Here is a 20,000-nt window from a genome sequence, read left to right on the forward strand (position 1 = left end):
ACTCGCAACTTGACATAACCATCAAACGTTATCTAACAATAAGAGTATTTATTAAACGATATATCGAGTCATTTGTTGCGATCAAGCGATAAAACTCTGTTTTTATCGTTATTATAATATTCGCTGCAAATATGCAATTTTGCGATTAAAATATTTAGAAAGCTAGACCAGCTTCTGAGTAAGTAGTAAATATCTTTTCAATCGAATTGGCATATGCTGCTGTCCTCAAGTCGAGTCCAAGATTGAATCTCATGGCAGTCTTCATAATGGCCTATACAAAAAAGAACGTGTCGGTAATATTTTGCTCTTCTTTACATTTTTGTCAAAATGTCACTTATATCTTATTAATTACCCTAGCGGATCTTTCCATTGTATAATCCAGACCAGAATGGACAATGTCTTTTTCGGAAGCACCGGATATACGCTTCTGGAAAGCTTCGGATGGTGTCACGGGAATACGACCGCCGACACGGCCAAATCTACGTTCCAGAGACTCCTGTACCGATTCTACGAACAAAAGTAAATTTGGAAATTATATTTTCAAGGATACCGCTTATTATTACATTTTCAGTTTACTCGAATTTTTTATCAAGTTTGATTTTGTCAAATTAATTATTTAACTATACCTAAGAGATGATGATTGGACTCTCTCTCATATTTGAAGGTCAAACGGCCATACGACACGTGGTTCAAGTTCTTTAACCACTCAAAGAATGAGACTGTAACACCACCGGCATTAATATACAGATCCGGAATTACAAGAATATTCCTATCGATTAGAATCTTATCTGCGGCAGGAGTGGTCGGTCCGTTGGCAGCTTCCGCAATTATCTTCGCCTATAAAAATATGATTTAGAATTTAGATTAATTATCGCCTCAAGCGCTTTAAAAGTTGATTATTTTACAATTATAATACTTCTGCTTTAATTTATTAAATCTAAATGAGAAATATGATACATATATACATAATGCTATTTCTTGCCAACAAGTTTGCAAAAGTTTCTGAAAAAAGACATATTCTAAAAAAAATAATTTAAAAAAACAAGTCAGTGTTTATTTCAATGTATCATAATTTTAATCGATACTAAATTCTAATTCAACTGTAAATCTATATATATGTATATACATATGTATTCAATGCAATTTCTTTCAAATATATCCACATATATGTATATAATGAAAAGTTTTAAGGTCGATAAAATCGGTATATCAAAATGTATTTCGTACAATGTTAAATCGCTTTACCTGAATAAGTCCAGCGTTTTCTTTGGTAATTACTTTCTCTATGGCAGCGGGTATAAATATGTCGCACGGTTCGTACATGAGATTTTCGCCTTCGTATGGTTTAGCTCCGGGAAAGCCTACGATGGTACCGTTCTCTATGCGATATTCCTCTAGTTCCTGGAACGTATATAAAAAACGTAATCATCGATAACGGTCGTAATCAAATGAATCTTTTCAATTTCGTCCTTTAATTCATAATAAATATTCAGATAATCACGATAATTAGATATAGAAGTTGTCCACCTTGTCACTTACCTTTGGATCGATACCTTCTGGATTACAAATGGAGCCGTCATGTTCAATCACGCCTATGCAAGTTGCACCGGCACGGTGCAAGTAACGCATCGAATGTAAACCTACATTACCAAAACCTTGGAGAATAAACGTTTTACCACCCCAGCCAGGTGTAGTACCTACGGATTATTACATTTCTTTATTTACATATTGCGACATTCAGTAATAAAGCTGTTCAAAGATATTCAAATGTCATAAGATGATATATTACACAGACGACAACAGAGAGAGAGGGAGGAGGGGGAGGGAGAGAGAGGGGGGGGGGAGAGAGAGAGAGATTTTATTATATCAAATTAAAAACTTTTTAACTTTTTGAGAAATTACATTTTTCGTCAAACATAATCTAAAAATTATAATTTATGTAATTCTATTTCTATTAATCCACTTAATCGCTTCGTAATTTGTAAAAATTATATCTGAGCGATAATATGGCATTGTGTTGTCTAATGTGTTATTTACAGTCGGACCTCTTATTCTACGACCCTCTTATGCTACGAAACCTCTTATCCTACGACAAAAAATCCTCTCATGCTACGACCGCGAAAGGGGAATTATACCCCCACTCTCAAATTTTTGTCGTGGATCAAAGGTTTAAGGGGAAGATTCCGGACTGAAAATGTCGTAGGATAAGAGGTCCAACTGTAAAAGTAACTAATGAGCAATTTACATGCAATTACATGCAAACGTACCGATCATGCTCATATAATTAGCCTCGTTGATAAAATTCTCCAAGCCATGAAATACTCCACGGCCTGTCGCGGAAATACGGCCATGAATGCCACCTTGATTAATAGGTTTGCCAGTAACGCAAGCGTGAGCGTTAATATCGAGATGACCGATAGTTTTTGCATAAGTATCGGCTATCCAGGACATTTCTCGCTCGCCAGTTCCCATGTCGGGGGCAGGTACGTCAACACCAGGTCCTTAAAGAAGATCGCGAATTAATATACATAAGTATATACAATATATCACCGCTTTTTTTTTAGTATTAAAATTTAATATTGAAATATATTATAAAAATTAACTCTTTTAAAAATAATTAGCCGGGAAAAAAATTTGACCATATATGGATTTTGTCAATATCTGATCATGTCTTACCAAGTATAGTCGTATATGATATTATATATATGATAATTAAATAAAATCATATTATCATATATAACTATATTTGGCAAGATATGCTCAGATATTGACAAAATCCATACATGGCCAATTTTATATGGACTTTTTTTTTCCCGGGTATTATTATTAATTTTACATTTAATGTTGTAATGCATTATTTTATTGTCTAGTGTTAAAGAGATACAGAGTCGTCCTACATTACGAATCAAAATCTAACTTAACATAATAAGATTTAATTAGAAATAGATTGGGTTTATTCCTTTTGAGATGGAGGTGCAGCAAGCAACGGAGTGGAGCTCTTTTCCCGCCTTTATCTTATGATACAAATCTTTCATGTTAGAAATATATATATATATATATATATATCAAGGTTAAGATCATTGGATCATCGCTAAATCTCTTCTTCTAAAAATATTATTTTTACAATAGTCAAATATTTTTCCATATCGCATATTTCAGGAACAGAGAGGAAAAGAGAGCGCCACAAAATTCAAAGTATGTATTACTTAGGAATGTAGGCAACTCTCTCGTATAAAATAAAAATAAAAATGATGCGCAAAGTGTAAATTAATTTGATTATTCTTTTCTAATATGTAAGATATAAATAATTTTGTATAATATCGATTATACATACCCTCTCTGGCAGTCTTGTATGATACTCGAAGCTAATCTGTTTACGGTTCACATTCTTAACATTTTTTTATCGTTTATAGTTATTTATATACATTTTTTATATTTTCACAATTTATTTATTTTCTTATACAAGATCCTATTTTTATTTTGTGCAAATAAAAACTATAGTAAATAAAATATATTTAAAATCTTATTTACACTTATTATATTCGTTTATTACAAGCTAATAAACATGACAATCAGTTGAGCTGCGTGACACACATCTGTTTTTGCAACATGTTTAGCTTATGACATAACAGCAATGAATTTTGGATGGCGATAAACATATTACGAGAGAGGGTAGAACCTAACAGATTTTTTACGTCTATTCGCGATGGGGGATCTAAAATTATCGTGCGAGTATCACGGTGATGTAACGGTCGGAGATTCGCCTTTGTCGGCAATATTGAGAAAAATTTTTTTCTTCAGTTTTTTTTGTTTTAGTGTGCGAGCTTACCGATGAATCCTTTCTTTGCTAATTCCAACGTAAATCTTCTGGTAATTTTCTCCAATTCATGTTCCGAGTAGTTTTTAGGATTTATCTTAATTCCGGCTTTAGCGCCGCCAAAAGGTACGTCAACGCATGCACATTTAAATGTCATTAAAGCCGACAGGGCCTTAACTTCATCCCGCGAAACATCCATCGAGAAGCGAATACCTATAAATGCATTTAAATTTATTAATATCTCTCTAGAATAAATATAGAGATAAAAAAAGTATACATGTATAAAGATATAGTAATGTAAAAAAAAGCAACTAATTATCAATATATATTTGAAATTTAACATTTGCAGAACGTTGCTGAATATGTATGTAAAGTTTATTATATATAATGTAATCAAAATTATCTCAAATCAAATATTCATAAAACATACAATCTCAGAAAACAAGAAATTATTAATCTTTTTAATTCAATACCACTGTGGAATTTTATTTCTTACATTCTTTTTTAAAAAAATTGCTGTAATCAATAATTAATAAACGTTTTTGGAGTCCACTTTTTTCTACATATTAAATCTCTATATTATTAATAAAATATATGTATATGTACAATATAATATACTAAATATAAAAATATATAATAAAATACATATATTAGATTACATTTATAGATTTATTACTGATAATGAGATTCGTAGTAATTCAATAGTGAAATTAGGCAATTGGGCAAAATAATTAAATTATTGCAAAGCGAAAAGAATACACGTAGGAAAGTAAATATATATATATATATATATATATATATATATATATATATATAAGATAGACACACACACACGCATATTTTTTTTTTTTTTACAACTATGTGTTTTTTTACACCAATTGATTTTTTTCATTATTCTGCGCATCAAAATATTGCAGCAAGATAATTGAAAAATGAATTTACTAGATATTTCATAGTTTACATAAAATACTGTCAAATTAAGGTATGAAACATCTCGTAAACTTTCAATTTTTGGCCATTATAACTTTTGGCCTTTATAACTTCTTACACAGAATATTGCAAAGAATCGAGTGACGTAAAAAATTAGGATGGTTCCATTTAAAAAAAAAAGTGAAAATGACCTTCGTAAGGTCTCAATAGGTCATAGTAAAAAAATTTATTTTATACTATGTAGTAGATTTAAAACTGTGCAAATTTCTTTTATTAAATTTTCTTGTAGCTTCAACAGTTCCGAGACATTTGTGGATAGGCAGCTTGTATAATCGAGAAGCTATAAAAAAAGAGAGCAAAATCATAATATAACATCGATGATCGATGCCTTGCAAGCAAACATTTGCGACGTATGATCATATGATATTTGTTCTACAATTTTTATTTGTATTCACTTTCAAAATGTCATGGAACACATGATATATTAATATATTCTTGTTGACAAGTTTTCTTAAACAAATAAAACACAGATAAGGTATCGATAGGCTTTTATTACTGTATCTATTATAATAACCTTCAAATACCCCATCTCTCACAAATAAAAAAAGTAAATGCATACTTTTTTCAAATGTACATATAATAATACAGCACAATTATATTTGAAAATAATAATTTTTTATAATTTTTCTATTGCGTATAATAGCATCCCAATAAAATAAATTATATATATAAAATGATATATTATAAAAATGATATAAAATTTCAAATCAATATGTAATACTACAAAATCGTTTGTAGCTAGTATGTTTTTAAAAGATAGTCGAAGCAAATACACATTTTGTAGTATTACATATTGATTTGAAATTTTATATCATTTTTATAAATCTGTGCCCGCAACAAATTACAAATTCATTTTAAAATAATGGTTTGCGATCTGACAGAAATAAAATAAAAAGCTGAAAGTGTTTTTGTAATTGTTTTTTCCTCAAGTTTTTATATTTTATTTATGTGATTAAATTATACATATATTAAGTAAATTTATTGTGTGCGTTTAAATTTTCATACTAATACTAATACTTCCGTAATAAGTACTTCCGTATTAATTACTTATTTTCATTCTAGCTTGTATAAATTTTATTTTCTATAGATAAATATCGCGTGATATACAAACAAGGAAAACAATTCTAAGGAATTTGTTCTTTATTCATAAAAATTTTTGATCTCATCTTATGACAAACTTACAATGACTGAATAATTTCATCTCATTTTGAGTGATAGATACGAAACATGATATAATAATAATATATTTGTGTAAAAATGTGTAAAAATGAACACCAATGAGTGTACATAGCGCTGAGCATGTAGCTTTAGTATGTCTTTTACGAAATTATTTTTAAAAGTTATATTTATAAATATATTTCTAGGTATATATGTATATGCACATATATCTAATTGTAAGTCGCGCGTTCTATCAGTTGATTCGCAATAGGCGGACACATATAAGAGATATGTAATATGTAATTAACAGGAGCGATATATGTATAATATATAGACTGCAGACGTTTTAATTCATCAACAGGGTAACGTGAGAATCGTGAGCGATTTTTCTCTTTTTCTCTTTTTCGTCTAAAGAGAACGAAGCTATAACACGCGCAATTATTAGCTAATTTTTGTCGCAAGGACTCGGTTGCATAATGTATGTACCGTATTTATCCTGGTGTTTATCAAAGGTTACTAAACAGTTTCAAAATATTGTAAAAAGTAGCAGAGTATAAAAGTAGTAAAAAATGGCTTTTACTGTAAATATATACAAAGAATCTATAGATGAGATGCAAAAATATATTGTATATGCTTTGTTTAAATTTATTTGGAGATCCTTTCTATGACACAATAGTCGTATACCGAGATGTGCATAAATTTGCAAAACTATTTATCAAATATATTACATCAAAGCTTGGTTGAATCTCAAGGTTGAAGCCGTTAGCACAGCGAAGCCATAAAATTTTTTAAGTGTTACGCGATTATCGTGTACTAGTGCCAATAAATAAATCACTTCAAACATTAACTATACACGACTGTACATATAAATGTCAATGATTATTTCTATTTTTTTTATGTTTATTTCATTTTTATATCGTTATTCAAAAAACAAATAATAAAATTAAACAATAGGGGAGAGAAACAAGTTGATTAAAATTAATAATTTTTATTAATATAAATTTCTCTCTATAAATCTTGAATACATATATATGTATATATAAAGACACTTCATTTAAATAATAATTTTATAAAAAATTGTATTACATATATATGGAAAATTTTAGAAAGAAAAATATTATTCAAAAGAATGTGTTTAAATTAACACTTTTCCGTGCTTGTCTGTTGATATTTGTGGTTGTTTGTGCTCATTTTTTATATAATCTGAAAGTCTAAACCTAAACCCTTAGTTTTACATAATAAAAAAAATTGCTAAATGCCTTTAGTTTAGTTGTGATAAGTTTTTATTTTTCTCTACATATGAGACAATGCATATTTTGTAAAAAATATGTTGAATATTTATCAAAAAGCTTATATATATAAGATATATAAAGATATATATATATATATATATATATATATATATATATATATATATATATATATATTTATATCTTATATATTTTACACATAGATATATGTATATGAATATACTTTATGTGAAAGATTTTTTATTTTATTCTAAAGAGATGGACAAACACATTATGTATAGTAATGTTTATTGGAGAAGAAATATTTAGATGAAGAAATGTACGAGTTTTGCAAGTTTGTTGAATGAGCCAAGTGTCGCATATATATATATATTTTATCGGAAATATGTGGAAATACGAAAAATAAAAGAGAATGTGAAAAAAATAGAGGAAATTGAGAAAAAACTGCGACCTTCGATATTTGAAAATTAATGAGACTCGCGTATCTCCCATACCTCCTTTGCAGGGTGTTCGATGGGTTGAATGCTGAGCACGATAGCCAGTGATCATCTCGTAGTCACCGGAATCACGTCTGAGCGGAAACGTGGTTTCAACGATATGGTCGCAGGGTTCCATAAGCATTAAAATACCCTTGACCTTTTTCTTGCGTTCTTCGAGGGGTACGCGCGATCGTTTGTTAATATCATCGACTAATTTGTCTTCGATAATCTGGCAGGCGCGATGAAAAAAAAATTCCACCATGTCAAAAAACTTAGGGTTCGGTGCTTCAGGCACATCCTTGAGACGATCTGGAATTTGATGATCAGCATATCCACGACGAGCTGCCGTTTGAACGGCAGCCAGCGCAGCGCGCGCCAGCATGTTCTGCACGTCATTGCTCGGTGCTTGCTTCAGCATGATTGATGATCGCGTAAGACTCCGTACGTGAAACATCTCGATGCGATTATTTATCACGACGACGGCGATGATAATAATAACAATAATCTTTCGCTTAATTGACCTGACCTGACTGATTGCGATTTTCCTTCCCTCGCCGATCACGATCACGATCACGACCTAAACCCTAAACCATAACTCTTTGACTTGTGTCGACTGACTACTGACTGCGCGTGACCATTTTAACCATCATATAGAACATAGAATATAGAATACACATTGGGACTTGGGACATTGACTTAGTTTACACCGACATGCTTTGATACGCGTATTAAATACTACTGGCCAATCACAGCCATTCTATTCCTTAGAAGATTGGCTATGATTGGCTAGTATAGTACTTAGTATACGTATCAAGTGCTCGGTGTACTAAACTAATATTAGCGTTTTCGATTGAATGAAGTTTAACCCAATCCGAATTATTTTACTATAAATTCAAGTTTTTTTTATTGGCAGAGACGATGCAATGACATCATTATTCGCTCCTGGAGCGATTAAATCTGCTTCAATCATTGAATTATATCCCAACTGGAATACGCACCAGCAGGGCTATTCTGTAACTTTTAACGCATGCGTTACGATATGGCTGTCCTTTTCTTACTTATTAAGAGAGAAAAAAATAACCATATCGTAACGCATGCGTTAAAAATTACAGAATAGCCCTGCTGGCCGCCATTGCCATAGTATAAGTACATACCATAGAGATATTATATATAGACGGGTATTCATAGTCCGATCTTATATTTAAGATCGTCTTAAGATCCCGTTCAACCAATGAGGTAGCCGCATAGTATCATTTTATTGGTTGAATGAGATCTTAAGACAACCTTAAATATAAGATCGGACTATGAATACCGGTCATAGAGTACGGGAGGGGGCCGAGAACGCGATAGCGAAATAGAAAGAGAGCGTTGCATATGGGCCCCTGCTGTCCTTGTCTATCGCGCATACTCGTTATAAAAAATGTTACTCTTGTTATTCTGTGAGCAAAGGAGAGGGGCACTTGTATCAGTTTGCGCATGCGCGATAGACAAGGACAGCAGGGACCCATATGCAGCGTTCTCCTTCTATTTCGCTATCGCATCCACTCACGGGCTAACATAGCACTCCCCTCCTCTATGTATAATATCTCTATGTTCCGGACCGAAAATATCGTAGGATAAGAGGTCCGACTGTACAAACAAGTGTATATGGTATTTCTTTCTGCGCATGCGCTGTGATGGCGCGTGTTGCACGCATGTATGTATGTACATCACAGACTTCTATGGCCGGTATTCATAGTCCAATCTTACATTTAAGATCGTCTTAAGATCCCGCTCAACCAATGAAGTAGCCGCATAGCATCATTTTATTGGTTGAATGAGATCTTAAGCAACCTTAAATATAAGATCGGACTATGAATACCGGCCTATATGTTATTCAAAAAAATATTCACGGACATAATGATTAATTAAATATATTCAGAATCATCATTATTATCATTTTAAATAATCAATAGAGACACGGTAATATCATAAGAATAATTATACTATTTACCTTTACTTAAAATATATGCTTACTTAAAAAAAGAAATTTTATTTTTTTCCTTTCTATTAACTGTGCTTTGGTATCCAATAATTGTACATTTGTATCCCATAATATATAATATATTTCTCACTTTTTTCACTAATACGTGTCAGAATTAAAGACCGAAAGAAGGTTAGAAGTACGGATACTGATTTTATTGGCATCGGCACATGTCAGTGCATGCGCAGAAAGAATTACCTTAATACATAAAATGCGAGGACATTTTATATAAGCAAAATTTGGGGAATTAGTAACCTATAGTAATATATAGAAGTCTGTGGTGATTCAGCTACATATTTATATATCACTAATCACTATAGCATCGAACGAAAATTTTTGTCCAATATGTCTATAGGCCGTTATTCATAATCCGATCTTATATTTAAGATCGTCTTAAGATCTCGTTCAACCAATAAAATGATGCTATGCGGCTATTTGATTGGTTGAACGGGATCTTAAGACGATCTTAAATATAAGATCGGACTATGATTACCGACCTATGGTCCGATCGAACGTGTGCGCAAATCGGGACGATCCCGAACCGGCCTATGGCCTATCTCGCTCTGTACACTTTTCAACCAAAGTTTTACTCTTTGTTTTTAACAAAGGACTAGCTTTTCTATAGAGTTCACTGTCGATGATAGAAGTAGAAATAATCATCTAGCGAGTTTTGATAAATTATAATTGTTTATTCTCACTTCTCACATCTCACGTTTCACGGAACATGGAATGATTATTTTCCTAAATGCATCAGGCTAGCAGAATTTTTAAAAATTATGTTTGAAAGTGACGATTGGACTTTTGAAGTGAGTTTTTTATTTGCATGATTACATATTATAATTTATTCGATTATTAATTTAGTAAATATTTTTTTTTTGTATGTTGTAATTTTATCAACATGCGGGAAAAACATTCGGTAGAGTATCTCGATTATTTGACAAAAGTAACACACACACACACACACACACACACACACACACACACACACATATGTATATATATATTTTTTTGTACAATTTTAGGATGCATTTGACATTGACGAGAAAACAATACAACCCTATTCTCGATGTCAAAACGAAGAAGAAACATCGTCTGTGAAACGGCGTAAAGTGGACAACTGCAAGGTTTTATTTTCACTGGCGGATAATACTCTTAATTCATCAGATATGAACGTTATAATAGAGGACAGCAATTCGTTTCAAAACAATAAAAGCAATGTCTCACGAGGAGCTCTATTATTAGGAATCTTTCAGGAAAATACTTCTCAAAAGATATTCAATTTTGCAAAAGAGATAGGCGATCCATTAAAAAATATACAAAAAGAGGCACAATGTTTTCCATTATGTAAAACGAATACATTGCACTATAAAAAGTCTAAAGAAAAAAATCGTACTGAATCTGTAAATAAAGTAAAACTTGATAAAGAAGTAAAGTTGGTTAGAATATTTCCTGGGCCAGCTGGCTTAGTACCAGATGTTAAAAATGATAATATCCCTGTTGTATCATATCTAGACAGAGTGAAAGAATTAGAAAATAAAACAGCGATCAAACGTATTGAGATTAAGTCACAGGATGAAAAAATTTTGTTTGGAGAAAAAACTTGGGAATTTTTACTCAATGATTTCTCGGATAATTTGTTGGAGGAGTATAGAATTTCCATTATTAAGAAGAAGGCAAATGCTAATCATTGCGACAGTATGAAAGTAGAATTTTTAGCAGGAGTATTAGATTATATAGATCATAGTCATGATGATCCATTTATTATATTAAAAGATTCAACAGGTAGTATAGAAGGCACTATTCATCGCGATATTTTATTAAAATATCCTGGTGTGTTAGAACCAAATGTGATTCTTCTTTTACATAATGTAGGATTGTTAAAAACTACAACATACATAATAACAAATAAATATCATATTTTAATATCTGAAATAAATTTACTAGCCATTTATTCTGATAAAGGTCGTATTGTAAGTGCGTCTAATATGGAAAATATTTTATCAAATATTGAATTAAATAGAGATTATTCTATGTCAGTTTCAAAGCGGTATGTCTCCAGTTTGCAAGAGGTATATGAAAATTGTGATAAGATACCGTCGCAAACTAATTTTTCCATTGATAATAAATCAATCGAGAATTGTGAACCTACATTGATGATTAACGATCTGACATTACACGAATCAAGCAGAAAATATAAAAGTTGCAAACAAACTTTTAAACAGGATACTGAAAATCATCAAGATAAAATATTTTCAAGTCCTAACTTTGTAGGTATGAATAATTTGGACATGAATGATATTTTCTCGACTAGCGACTGTGAATTTATAAATTTGGAAGAGCAAACGTGTCTTAATTCTAAGAGTATTTCTTATAATAATAAAATCCAACAATGCGAATCACAATCGCAATCGCAAAATGTGAACCATTTGCCAAGTATGGAAAAAGAATCGATGATAAATTTTCAAAATAAGATAAGAGAGAAACACTTATCGCAAAGTTTACAGAAACGTGTCACGGACGTAAAAATTGTTAATGCGCATTACTCGCGTGAAAGTCCTTCATCTTATGATATAGCGTACGAAAGGCCTAGAAATTCGAATTTTAATATAAAATCTACATTGCCGGGAATAAAACGTAACTCGGATAATTCGAAAACTTTGGTAAACTACTTTACTGATGCTAACGAGTACGATTCAGACGACGAAATCTTGTCGCAGTTGGACGTAGATAACGTTTCTAATGATTCTAATTGTAAGAAAAATGTTAAAGAAAAACATATTTCTATGTAAACACACCGACATTACTTTGTATATGTGTTATTGTACAGCAACATTACGATTAGACAATTGCGATTAGACATTAGACAGGTGTGATAGGTATAGATGTGAGATTATAGATTTTATAATTGATGCAATAGTATAATGTAACTATTGTATAAAAAATAAATTTACGCGCGATGCGTTACTATATTTATATATATATATATATATATATTATGTTACTATATGTATGTTATATACAATTGCAAATTAATTGATTTGACTTTATTATTGAATATGACTGTATATAACGTAAATATAATATAGATTTTTTGCCTATTCCTTATTAAATTGAAGAGTTATTGTAGATAAAGTTATTTGTAAAATCTTATCTCTTATCACTTCATAAACAATTATTTTATTTTATTTGTCGTGTCGTATAATTAACGATAATGGAATACGATGTAATTGGTTGCGCATGATAGTAAAAGGACATTAATAACATGTAATATAATTTTACAAACAACTGAAAGTTGAAAGTACTTTTGTAGACATGTGAGAGCGACACACGATATTGTATGTACATACATACTGTAATCTGTAATGTAAGTATACGATAAACGTTTATATTTTTAAGTGTTAAAAGTTATTACAGAGGTAAAACAAATATATTTGAAAAATCATGTTTACTTGTTGATCTTATCATTCTCATTTGACTGTCATAAAATATTGTAGTAATTGCCCGATAAAAATTTCTTATTTATAGTTACGCAGAATTAAATATAATTTATACAGTATATATATATATATATATATATACTTATACACAATGCCTGCAACATTTTATGTATAATTATACATATATAATTATATATAATAAAGTGGACAAATTTCGTATATAAATTTGTATCAGTAATTAGATTGTCTGATATATAAAAATTTTTTACCGGGTGTATGTCACAAAATTATCGACAACGAAATATGCTCTGTATGATTTGTTAGTTAAACATGCAATGAAATTAAAGAGAATGTCAATTACGCATAATATAATTTTACAATGTTGTACGTATCGAATCAGGTATAAAAAATGCGTAACATGTATGTGCCCGGTGTATACATACATATATATACACACACACGCACGCACGCACGCACGCACGCGCGCACGCACGCACACACACACACACACACACACACACACACACACACACACACACACACACACACACACACACACACACACACACACACACAGTGTTCTAGAGCGTTCGTATCAAGCGTTTTTTTTTTTTTTTTCTTTTTTTAAAAACCAAGGTTTCTATCGAAAAATATTTCCTAAAAAAGTTTTATCACTTTGACATATAGATCGTGCTGACATAAGATCGTGACATGGTTTGACATTGGGTGTATGTACGTGCCAAAATCATATAAAGCTCAATCTAGTTTTTTTTAACGGAATCACCCTAATTTTTTTATATAAATTGATTTCTCACAACATTCTGCGTAAAAAGTTATAAAGATATGATGACCAAAAATTGAAAGTTTACGAGATGTCCTATTTACTTTAATTACTTTAATTTGGTATATGTTATTTACTTATTTAATATATAATTTTAGGTAAATTATGAAATATCTATATAGTAAAGTATTAATTTTTCGATTATCTTGCCTCAATACTTTTGTGGATAGAATAATGAAAGGAATCAATTGGTAAAATATATATATATATGCGTATAATAAAGAAAACACAGAGTTGTCTTAAAGACAAAATATACATATAATTTCTCGTTGTAAATTCATATTTATTCTTTAAGCAAACTATGTTTTCTTTTTTTTATTATTTTGTGCATAAAGTATTGACACAAGATAATCTAAAAATTGAATATTCACAAGATATTTTATAATTTATGTAAAATTATGTCAAATTAAAATACGATATATCTATCGTAAACTATTATTTAATTTTTGATTATTATATCTTTATAACTTTTAACACAGAGAATATTGTAAGCAGGAATTGATTTATATAAAAAAACAGAGTAGTTGCATTAAAAAGAAATTATTAGGTTAATTTTTATATGACTTTGGCACGTGTAACCAAAGTCAAACTAATGACATAATCATCTTATCCCTCTCTCAAAATCATAAAATTTTTGTAGGAAACAGTTTTTGGTAAAAGCTTTGGTTTTCGAGAAAAACGCTTTTGATTCAGACGCTCTGAAATACCTGCTTGTATGCGCATATGCATATGTATATAATATGTATTGTCTTGTAACGTATTGTCACGCAATTGTTGTAAAATTATATTACATGCATGATTCGCATTTATTATTTTATCATATGTTGATATCAATTGAATTGTACGGAACATTATCGCTGGATTTGCGACACGATTAATGGAATAATATTTTATGAACTTACATATAAAAGATAAGATCGTGTTTTATAAGAGCTTATCTTTCATGCAATGAACTTTACTTGCGATAAATTTACTTTAAATTAAGCATATACACAAATATATTATCTTTTTATTATATGATGTATTTATATACTTTATAGTAAGTAATAGCACAAGCTTTTGCTGAAAGTATAAGTATAAAGCGCCTGCAGTTACGTAATTGCGTAATAGTGTGGACACATCAAGAATGTAATGTGCATATATTATATATTATATATATGTGTTACGCTCATTGAATTCTAACGATGAGTCGTAATCGATAAAATGCTTGCAATTTCAATAATTGTCTATGATCTTTGTCTGTGATTAACTAAAGCGAAATGAATAAAAGATGAGATGATAATATATATTTATAGTCCATTTCCATTTGAAAAACTGAGCTTATCGCACGTTTATCTTATTTAGGTAATTTTAATTTCTATTACTATTTTTTGTAACTCGAACATATATATTTTATTCAGTTCATAATGTTTTTGCAGTTAGACATTTTTTTCCAGTGGATGGATTCAACTGTATATGTCACAAGTCACAAGGTCGATCCGATGGATACACTGTGATGCACATGCTAACTGTCGATCTCGCCTTTTTTTTGCGCAAAGCTATTATTTTTCTTTTTATATAATACTAAAGAAACGCAAGGAAATTATAAGACGCGTATAAAAAGTGAATACACACGGAAAGCGAAAAAGATATAAGTTCTTCAATTCAAACTATTTTTATAAAAAAAAAAAAATTAAAGCGCCCAAATATTATAAATGAGAATTTATCATTTTATCATTATTACAGTTTTTTCAGTGACAGTGACAGTGACACCGCATGCCATTATATATAAACAGCATTTATTCCAATAGAAAGATATTAAATCAGACAACAAGACATGGGTTTATTTTTACCGAGAAAATGTACCAATAAAATGTACCAATGGATTAAGGCTGTCAAAATGTAGGATAAGAGATCATTTTACTAGATTAAGACCAGCAAAACAATAACTTGCTTTTGCTCGCGGTGCATTGAGGAGGATTATCCTGATCTCGTATATTGTTTATTTTTATTTTCTTTATACAATATACATATACATCAATATCTCAGTTTTATATATATATATATATATATATATATATATATATATATATATATAATGTCATTCATCGAATAATGACTTTTTAATACATAATGTATAAGATATTTAGCATACAATGTAAGATATTTAATTTTAATATTTGTATGATTAGGCTTTTAAATGCATACACGTATTTTTGTGTGTGTGTGTGTGTGTGTGTGTGTGTGTGTGTGTGTGTGTGTGTGCGTGTCCGTGTCAAATCGCCAAGATAAAAAAAATATTTCTTGTATCTTATTCAGACGCGCCCGACACACACACATACACACACATGTGATAATCTTTAATGAGAAAGAAATAATATGCGAACAATATTTTTTCAGCACTTCAAAATATCAACGATATATCTCTCTCAACATTGTCGCGTGCATTATATTTCATCGTATTATGTCCTTGCGAAAGTAATGCCAATTTTTCATTCGAAAATAAGGTCATTTAGCGCTCGGTTTCTTTTCAGTATACGTTTTCAATTTATTTGCTTATCTATTCATTTTTCACTCTTGTTAGTTTACGTAGAACATTAACGACACAGCATCACTCTATAACCTTTTTTTTAAAAAAAAACATCGCGCCAAATCCAAAAAAATAGTTGTAAATAAGAAGGTATAAATTAAAAATGTTGATTAAAAATGTATACTTTTTTCTAATGTATATTTTTTCTAAATGTATATATATTTCATTGATTTTAATATTATAAAACATGGTGTGTATGTATATGTACATCACGTTTTATAATATTAAAATTGTTTTATCTAATAAAATATATAATATATATATATATATATATATGCAATATATAATGTATAATTGTATATGTTTTACTTAAGTATGTATATTTGTATGTATTTTAATATAATTATATAGATACATACGCATACACTATGTTTTATAATATTAAAATTGGTTTATCAAATAAACCTATTTTTTTCATATAAAAATGATAATACCAGAAAATTGCGCTAGTTAAAAATAAAATTTTGCATAAAATTATGCATACTATAGAATTTAATTCTTTTATTATCGTAAAATTATTATACTTTGAGAAATTTCTTGTCAGAAAATAATACATCTTTTGTGGCTTTTATAATTATATTAAAATATATACTTAAGTAAAATATTATATATATGTATATATATATATATATATATATATATATATATATATATATATACACACATACACGCACGCACACACACACATACACATATCATCATGTTTTATAATATTATTTATAATATACAATTGTATATATTTGTATCTATATGTATTTTCATGTGACTATAAAAGCCACAAGATAGATATATAATTTTTTGATAGAGTTTCTCGAAGTATAATAATTACAATAATTAATTTCTATAATAGGTATGCATAATTTATTTTTAACTGCTTGCAATTTTTTGATACATCAATCTCTTTCTTTCTCTTTCTTTCTCTCTCTCTTCTGATTTAGTATTTATTATGATATGTACTATTGTAGGAAAATTGGGGATTCAGTATAAATATATCGTTTGTCTTGTTATTTTTACACATTACCGTATCTTTTAATTTATTTTACAATCTTTGTGTAACATTGATATAATATAAATATAATGCTTTCATCTCAGTGCTCAACTACAATTTATTAATTTTATCGTGTGATATGCAAAATATGAATGTATATAATGAATATTATATATAATAAGTACTCTGTGTGTGTATATGTGCGTGTGCGTGCGTGCGTGCGTGCGTGCGTGTGTGTGTGTGTGTGTGTGTGTGTGTGTGTGTGTGTGTGTGTGTGTGTGTGTGTGTGTGTGTGTGTGTGTGTGTGTGTGTGTGTGTGTGTGTGTGTGTGTGTGTGTGTGCATTTGGAATCAACTCCTTTGAAATATATAACAATAAGGTAAACTAGGGTATGATGGCAATACGGAAAAGATGGCCGTAGGCTGTAATTTTTTCAATAATCGCTACATAGTACGCTTTTTTAGTCATTATCAAAGATAATCGATATTTACAGTAGTTTATGTGCATACATTATTCGAAATAACGATATTGTGAATCTTATATTATATATTTTTACTTTTGACTACCTGCAAAGTTTTTCATTTGTCCACTAAAAACTGTTATAACGTCGAATAAATTACAGTTAAGCTATCGTAATCGACGTTAGACATATTATAAAGATATGTAAATTGTTATATGACTTATAATTTTTATTTTTGTTTTCATTATTTTTTTTATAAATATTATGGCCATCTTTCCGTCACTGTATGGTCATCTTTTCCTTAAAAGTTGAATAAGATGGCCAATGCTTATATGTTGTACTATTTTGATAATATAAAATTTCTAATAAATATTTTCCTTTTAATTTCGATAATATTACGTAATTTAAACTTCAGTGAAGATAATATGCCGAACATTATTAAAAAATAACAAAAATAAAAGTATGTTTTTTGCATTTTAAAAAACTATGGCCATCTTACCCAAGTTTACCCTATAACGATAAAAAAGTATAATTTGAAAATTATAAATATACAAAAAAAAAAATAAATATAAATATCACAAAATAATTCCTATTCTGTCAACCAAACTTTTGTGTTATTTAGTTGATCAACTTGACAGCTGTATTAATAATATATACAAGTACATACACGCACACATACACGCACACACACAGACACACATATATACTCATTTATTTATTTATTTATATCGTTATATTGTTGTATATTTAAAAAGAATTGATTCCAAAAGTATATATATATGGCCCTCTCTCGATGCGGAAAATATATGTTTTCATTCAGTTAATATATTAAATAACTTTTACTTACAAAACTCCGTCTTGGATTAATCCGCTAATATTGATATTACTATTATGTTTCTTGCTGAAAAAAGTTTAAAATTAATCGAAATTACTCTAGTTATCGCGATTAGCGGTTTATTTGATGCCACTGTCTCTATTGGGTTTTTGTTATCTTGTACCTCCATTATCGGAATCATGAATGTTCCATTATTAAATATTTGTTGCGAAAGTTTAGCGAAAGTTAAAAGACGAAGAAAGAAGGGGTGAAAGAGTGGTTGCACTTTATCCATGAGGTATAGAGCGGGGAAGATTCGAGTTAACAACGTCAGCAAAACACGTGTCGTGCTCGCAGCTCTACTTGGTCGATCGACGTAAAATGTGACAGTGTAGTTTGGTGCGCTTCGTACGCAGGACAAGCGGTAGATCGGTAAAGAAAAAAAGCACGTTAAGAAATTATTAACAGACTAGTTGTAAGTTACTTACTTGTAATACGATACATCGTTATAAAGCTTACGAACGCTAAACGAACACCGCGGCCACCGATATATCCAAAGTTCACTCGCTGACCTTGTGCCGCAAACGATAACGAAGCGCTCTCGTTGCTTCCGCCTTGCAATTTCATCGTTGATTGCTCAAATTTCAAGCAATTTCAACTACAGACAAATCGTTCTGTAAATCTATGCCGTATTGCTCGCTTATATTTGACAAAGAACGTGTGAATACTTATGCGCGATTCTCACTTGTGTTTTTTAATACTTCAATAACGCGCAAACGGATAGGTATATATTACACAGAATTTTGAAAATTTTGTGAATCGTGAAAAGTCGGCAAATTGCTTTGAATCGGTTGACGCATTTCACAAATGAGAGTGCGCGTGCGCATTTTCCAAAATCGTCGACTCTTATCCGTGTGCGAAATCATCTGTTTTTGCCACAGCATTAAAGAAAAGAAAAAGCATCGAAGAGACTCGAAAATATTTGAAAACCATCGTATTTGTACGTATATTTTCCATCTAATTATATTATCATTTTTCTTGTTATTAATATTATTATTATTATTATTATTATTATTACTGTATTTGCTTCAGCAATACGTAACTATTATACAATATATATATATATATATATATATATATATATTGTATATGTGTACACACACACACACACACA

The 20,000-nt window shown here is 29.9% G+C and overlaps 3 protein-coding genes across 6 annotated transcripts in view; 2 read left to right on the forward strand and 1 right to left on the reverse strand.

Moving 5' to 3' along the window:
• The window catches only part of Gdh (glutamate dehydrogenase, mitochondrial), a 9,171-nt gene extending 847 nt beyond the window's left edge, over positions 1 to 8,324 (reverse strand). The window contains exons 1-8 of the mRNA XM_072892366.1: positions 7,710 to 8,324; positions 3,830 to 4,030; positions 2,268 to 2,501; positions 1,540 to 1,697; positions 1,246 to 1,401; positions 627 to 837; positions 353 to 507; positions 1 to 271 (exon numbers count right to left, since the gene is read on the reverse strand). The exon at positions 1 to 271 is cut by the window's left edge and continues 847 nt beyond it. Of these exons, the coding sequence (XP_072748467.1) occupies positions 155 to 271; positions 353 to 507; positions 627 to 837; positions 1,246 to 1,401; positions 1,540 to 1,697; positions 2,268 to 2,501; positions 3,830 to 4,030; positions 7,710 to 8,148 (1,671 nt within the window). The 5' untranslated portion in view covers positions 8,149 to 8,324 and the 3' untranslated portion in view covers positions 1 to 154. The remainder of the gene's footprint in view (positions 272 to 352; positions 508 to 626; positions 838 to 1,245; positions 1,402 to 1,539; positions 1,698 to 2,267; positions 2,502 to 3,829; positions 4,031 to 7,709) is intronic.
• Positions 8,325 to 10,312: 1,988 nt separating this feature from the next.
• Positions 10,313 to 13,220, forward strand: LOC140665969 (uncharacterized). The gene is made up of 2 exons (XM_072892626.1): positions 10,313 to 10,523; positions 10,740 to 13,220. Exons 1-2 carry the CDS (start codon positions 10,494 to 10,496, stop codon positions 12,504 to 12,506), a joined length of 1,797 nt encoding a protein of 598 aa, XP_072748727.1. The 5' UTR covers positions 10,313 to 10,493; the 3' UTR covers positions 12,507 to 13,220.
• Positions 13,221 to 18,993: 5,773 nt separating this feature from the next.
• The window catches only part of LOC140665726 (polyamine-transporting ATPase 13A3), an 11,357-nt gene continuing 10,350 nt past the window's right edge, over positions 18,994 to 20,000 (forward strand). Inside the window, exon 1 of one of the 4 annotated variants that reach the window (XM_072892184.1) lies at positions 18,994 to 19,258. The gene's annotated coding sequence lies outside the window, so the exon portion shown is untranslated. Of the gene's footprint in view, positions 19,827 to 20,000 lie in introns of all 4 variants that reach the window. The other 3 variants (XM_072892183.1, XM_072892186.1, XM_072892185.1) reach the window with 3 other exon arrangements.

Source organism: Anoplolepis gracilipes, chromosome 5, assembly GCF_047496725.1.
Source record: "Anoplolepis gracilipes chromosome 5, ASM4749672v1, whole genome shotgun sequence".
NCBI classification, from domain to species: Eukaryota; Metazoa; Arthropoda; class Insecta; order Hymenoptera; family Formicidae; genus Anoplolepis; species Anoplolepis gracilipes.

Excerpts from the sequence above, each read along its gene's own strand:
- LOC140665969 (XM_072892626.1), top strand. The coding sequence starts at position 10,494 with ATGTTTGAAAGTGACGATTGGACTTTTGAA. Across the intron at positions 10,524-10,739 it reads GTGACGATTGGACTTTTGAA|GATGCATTTGACATTGACGA; the intron begins GTGAGTTTTTTA and ends GTACAATTTTAG.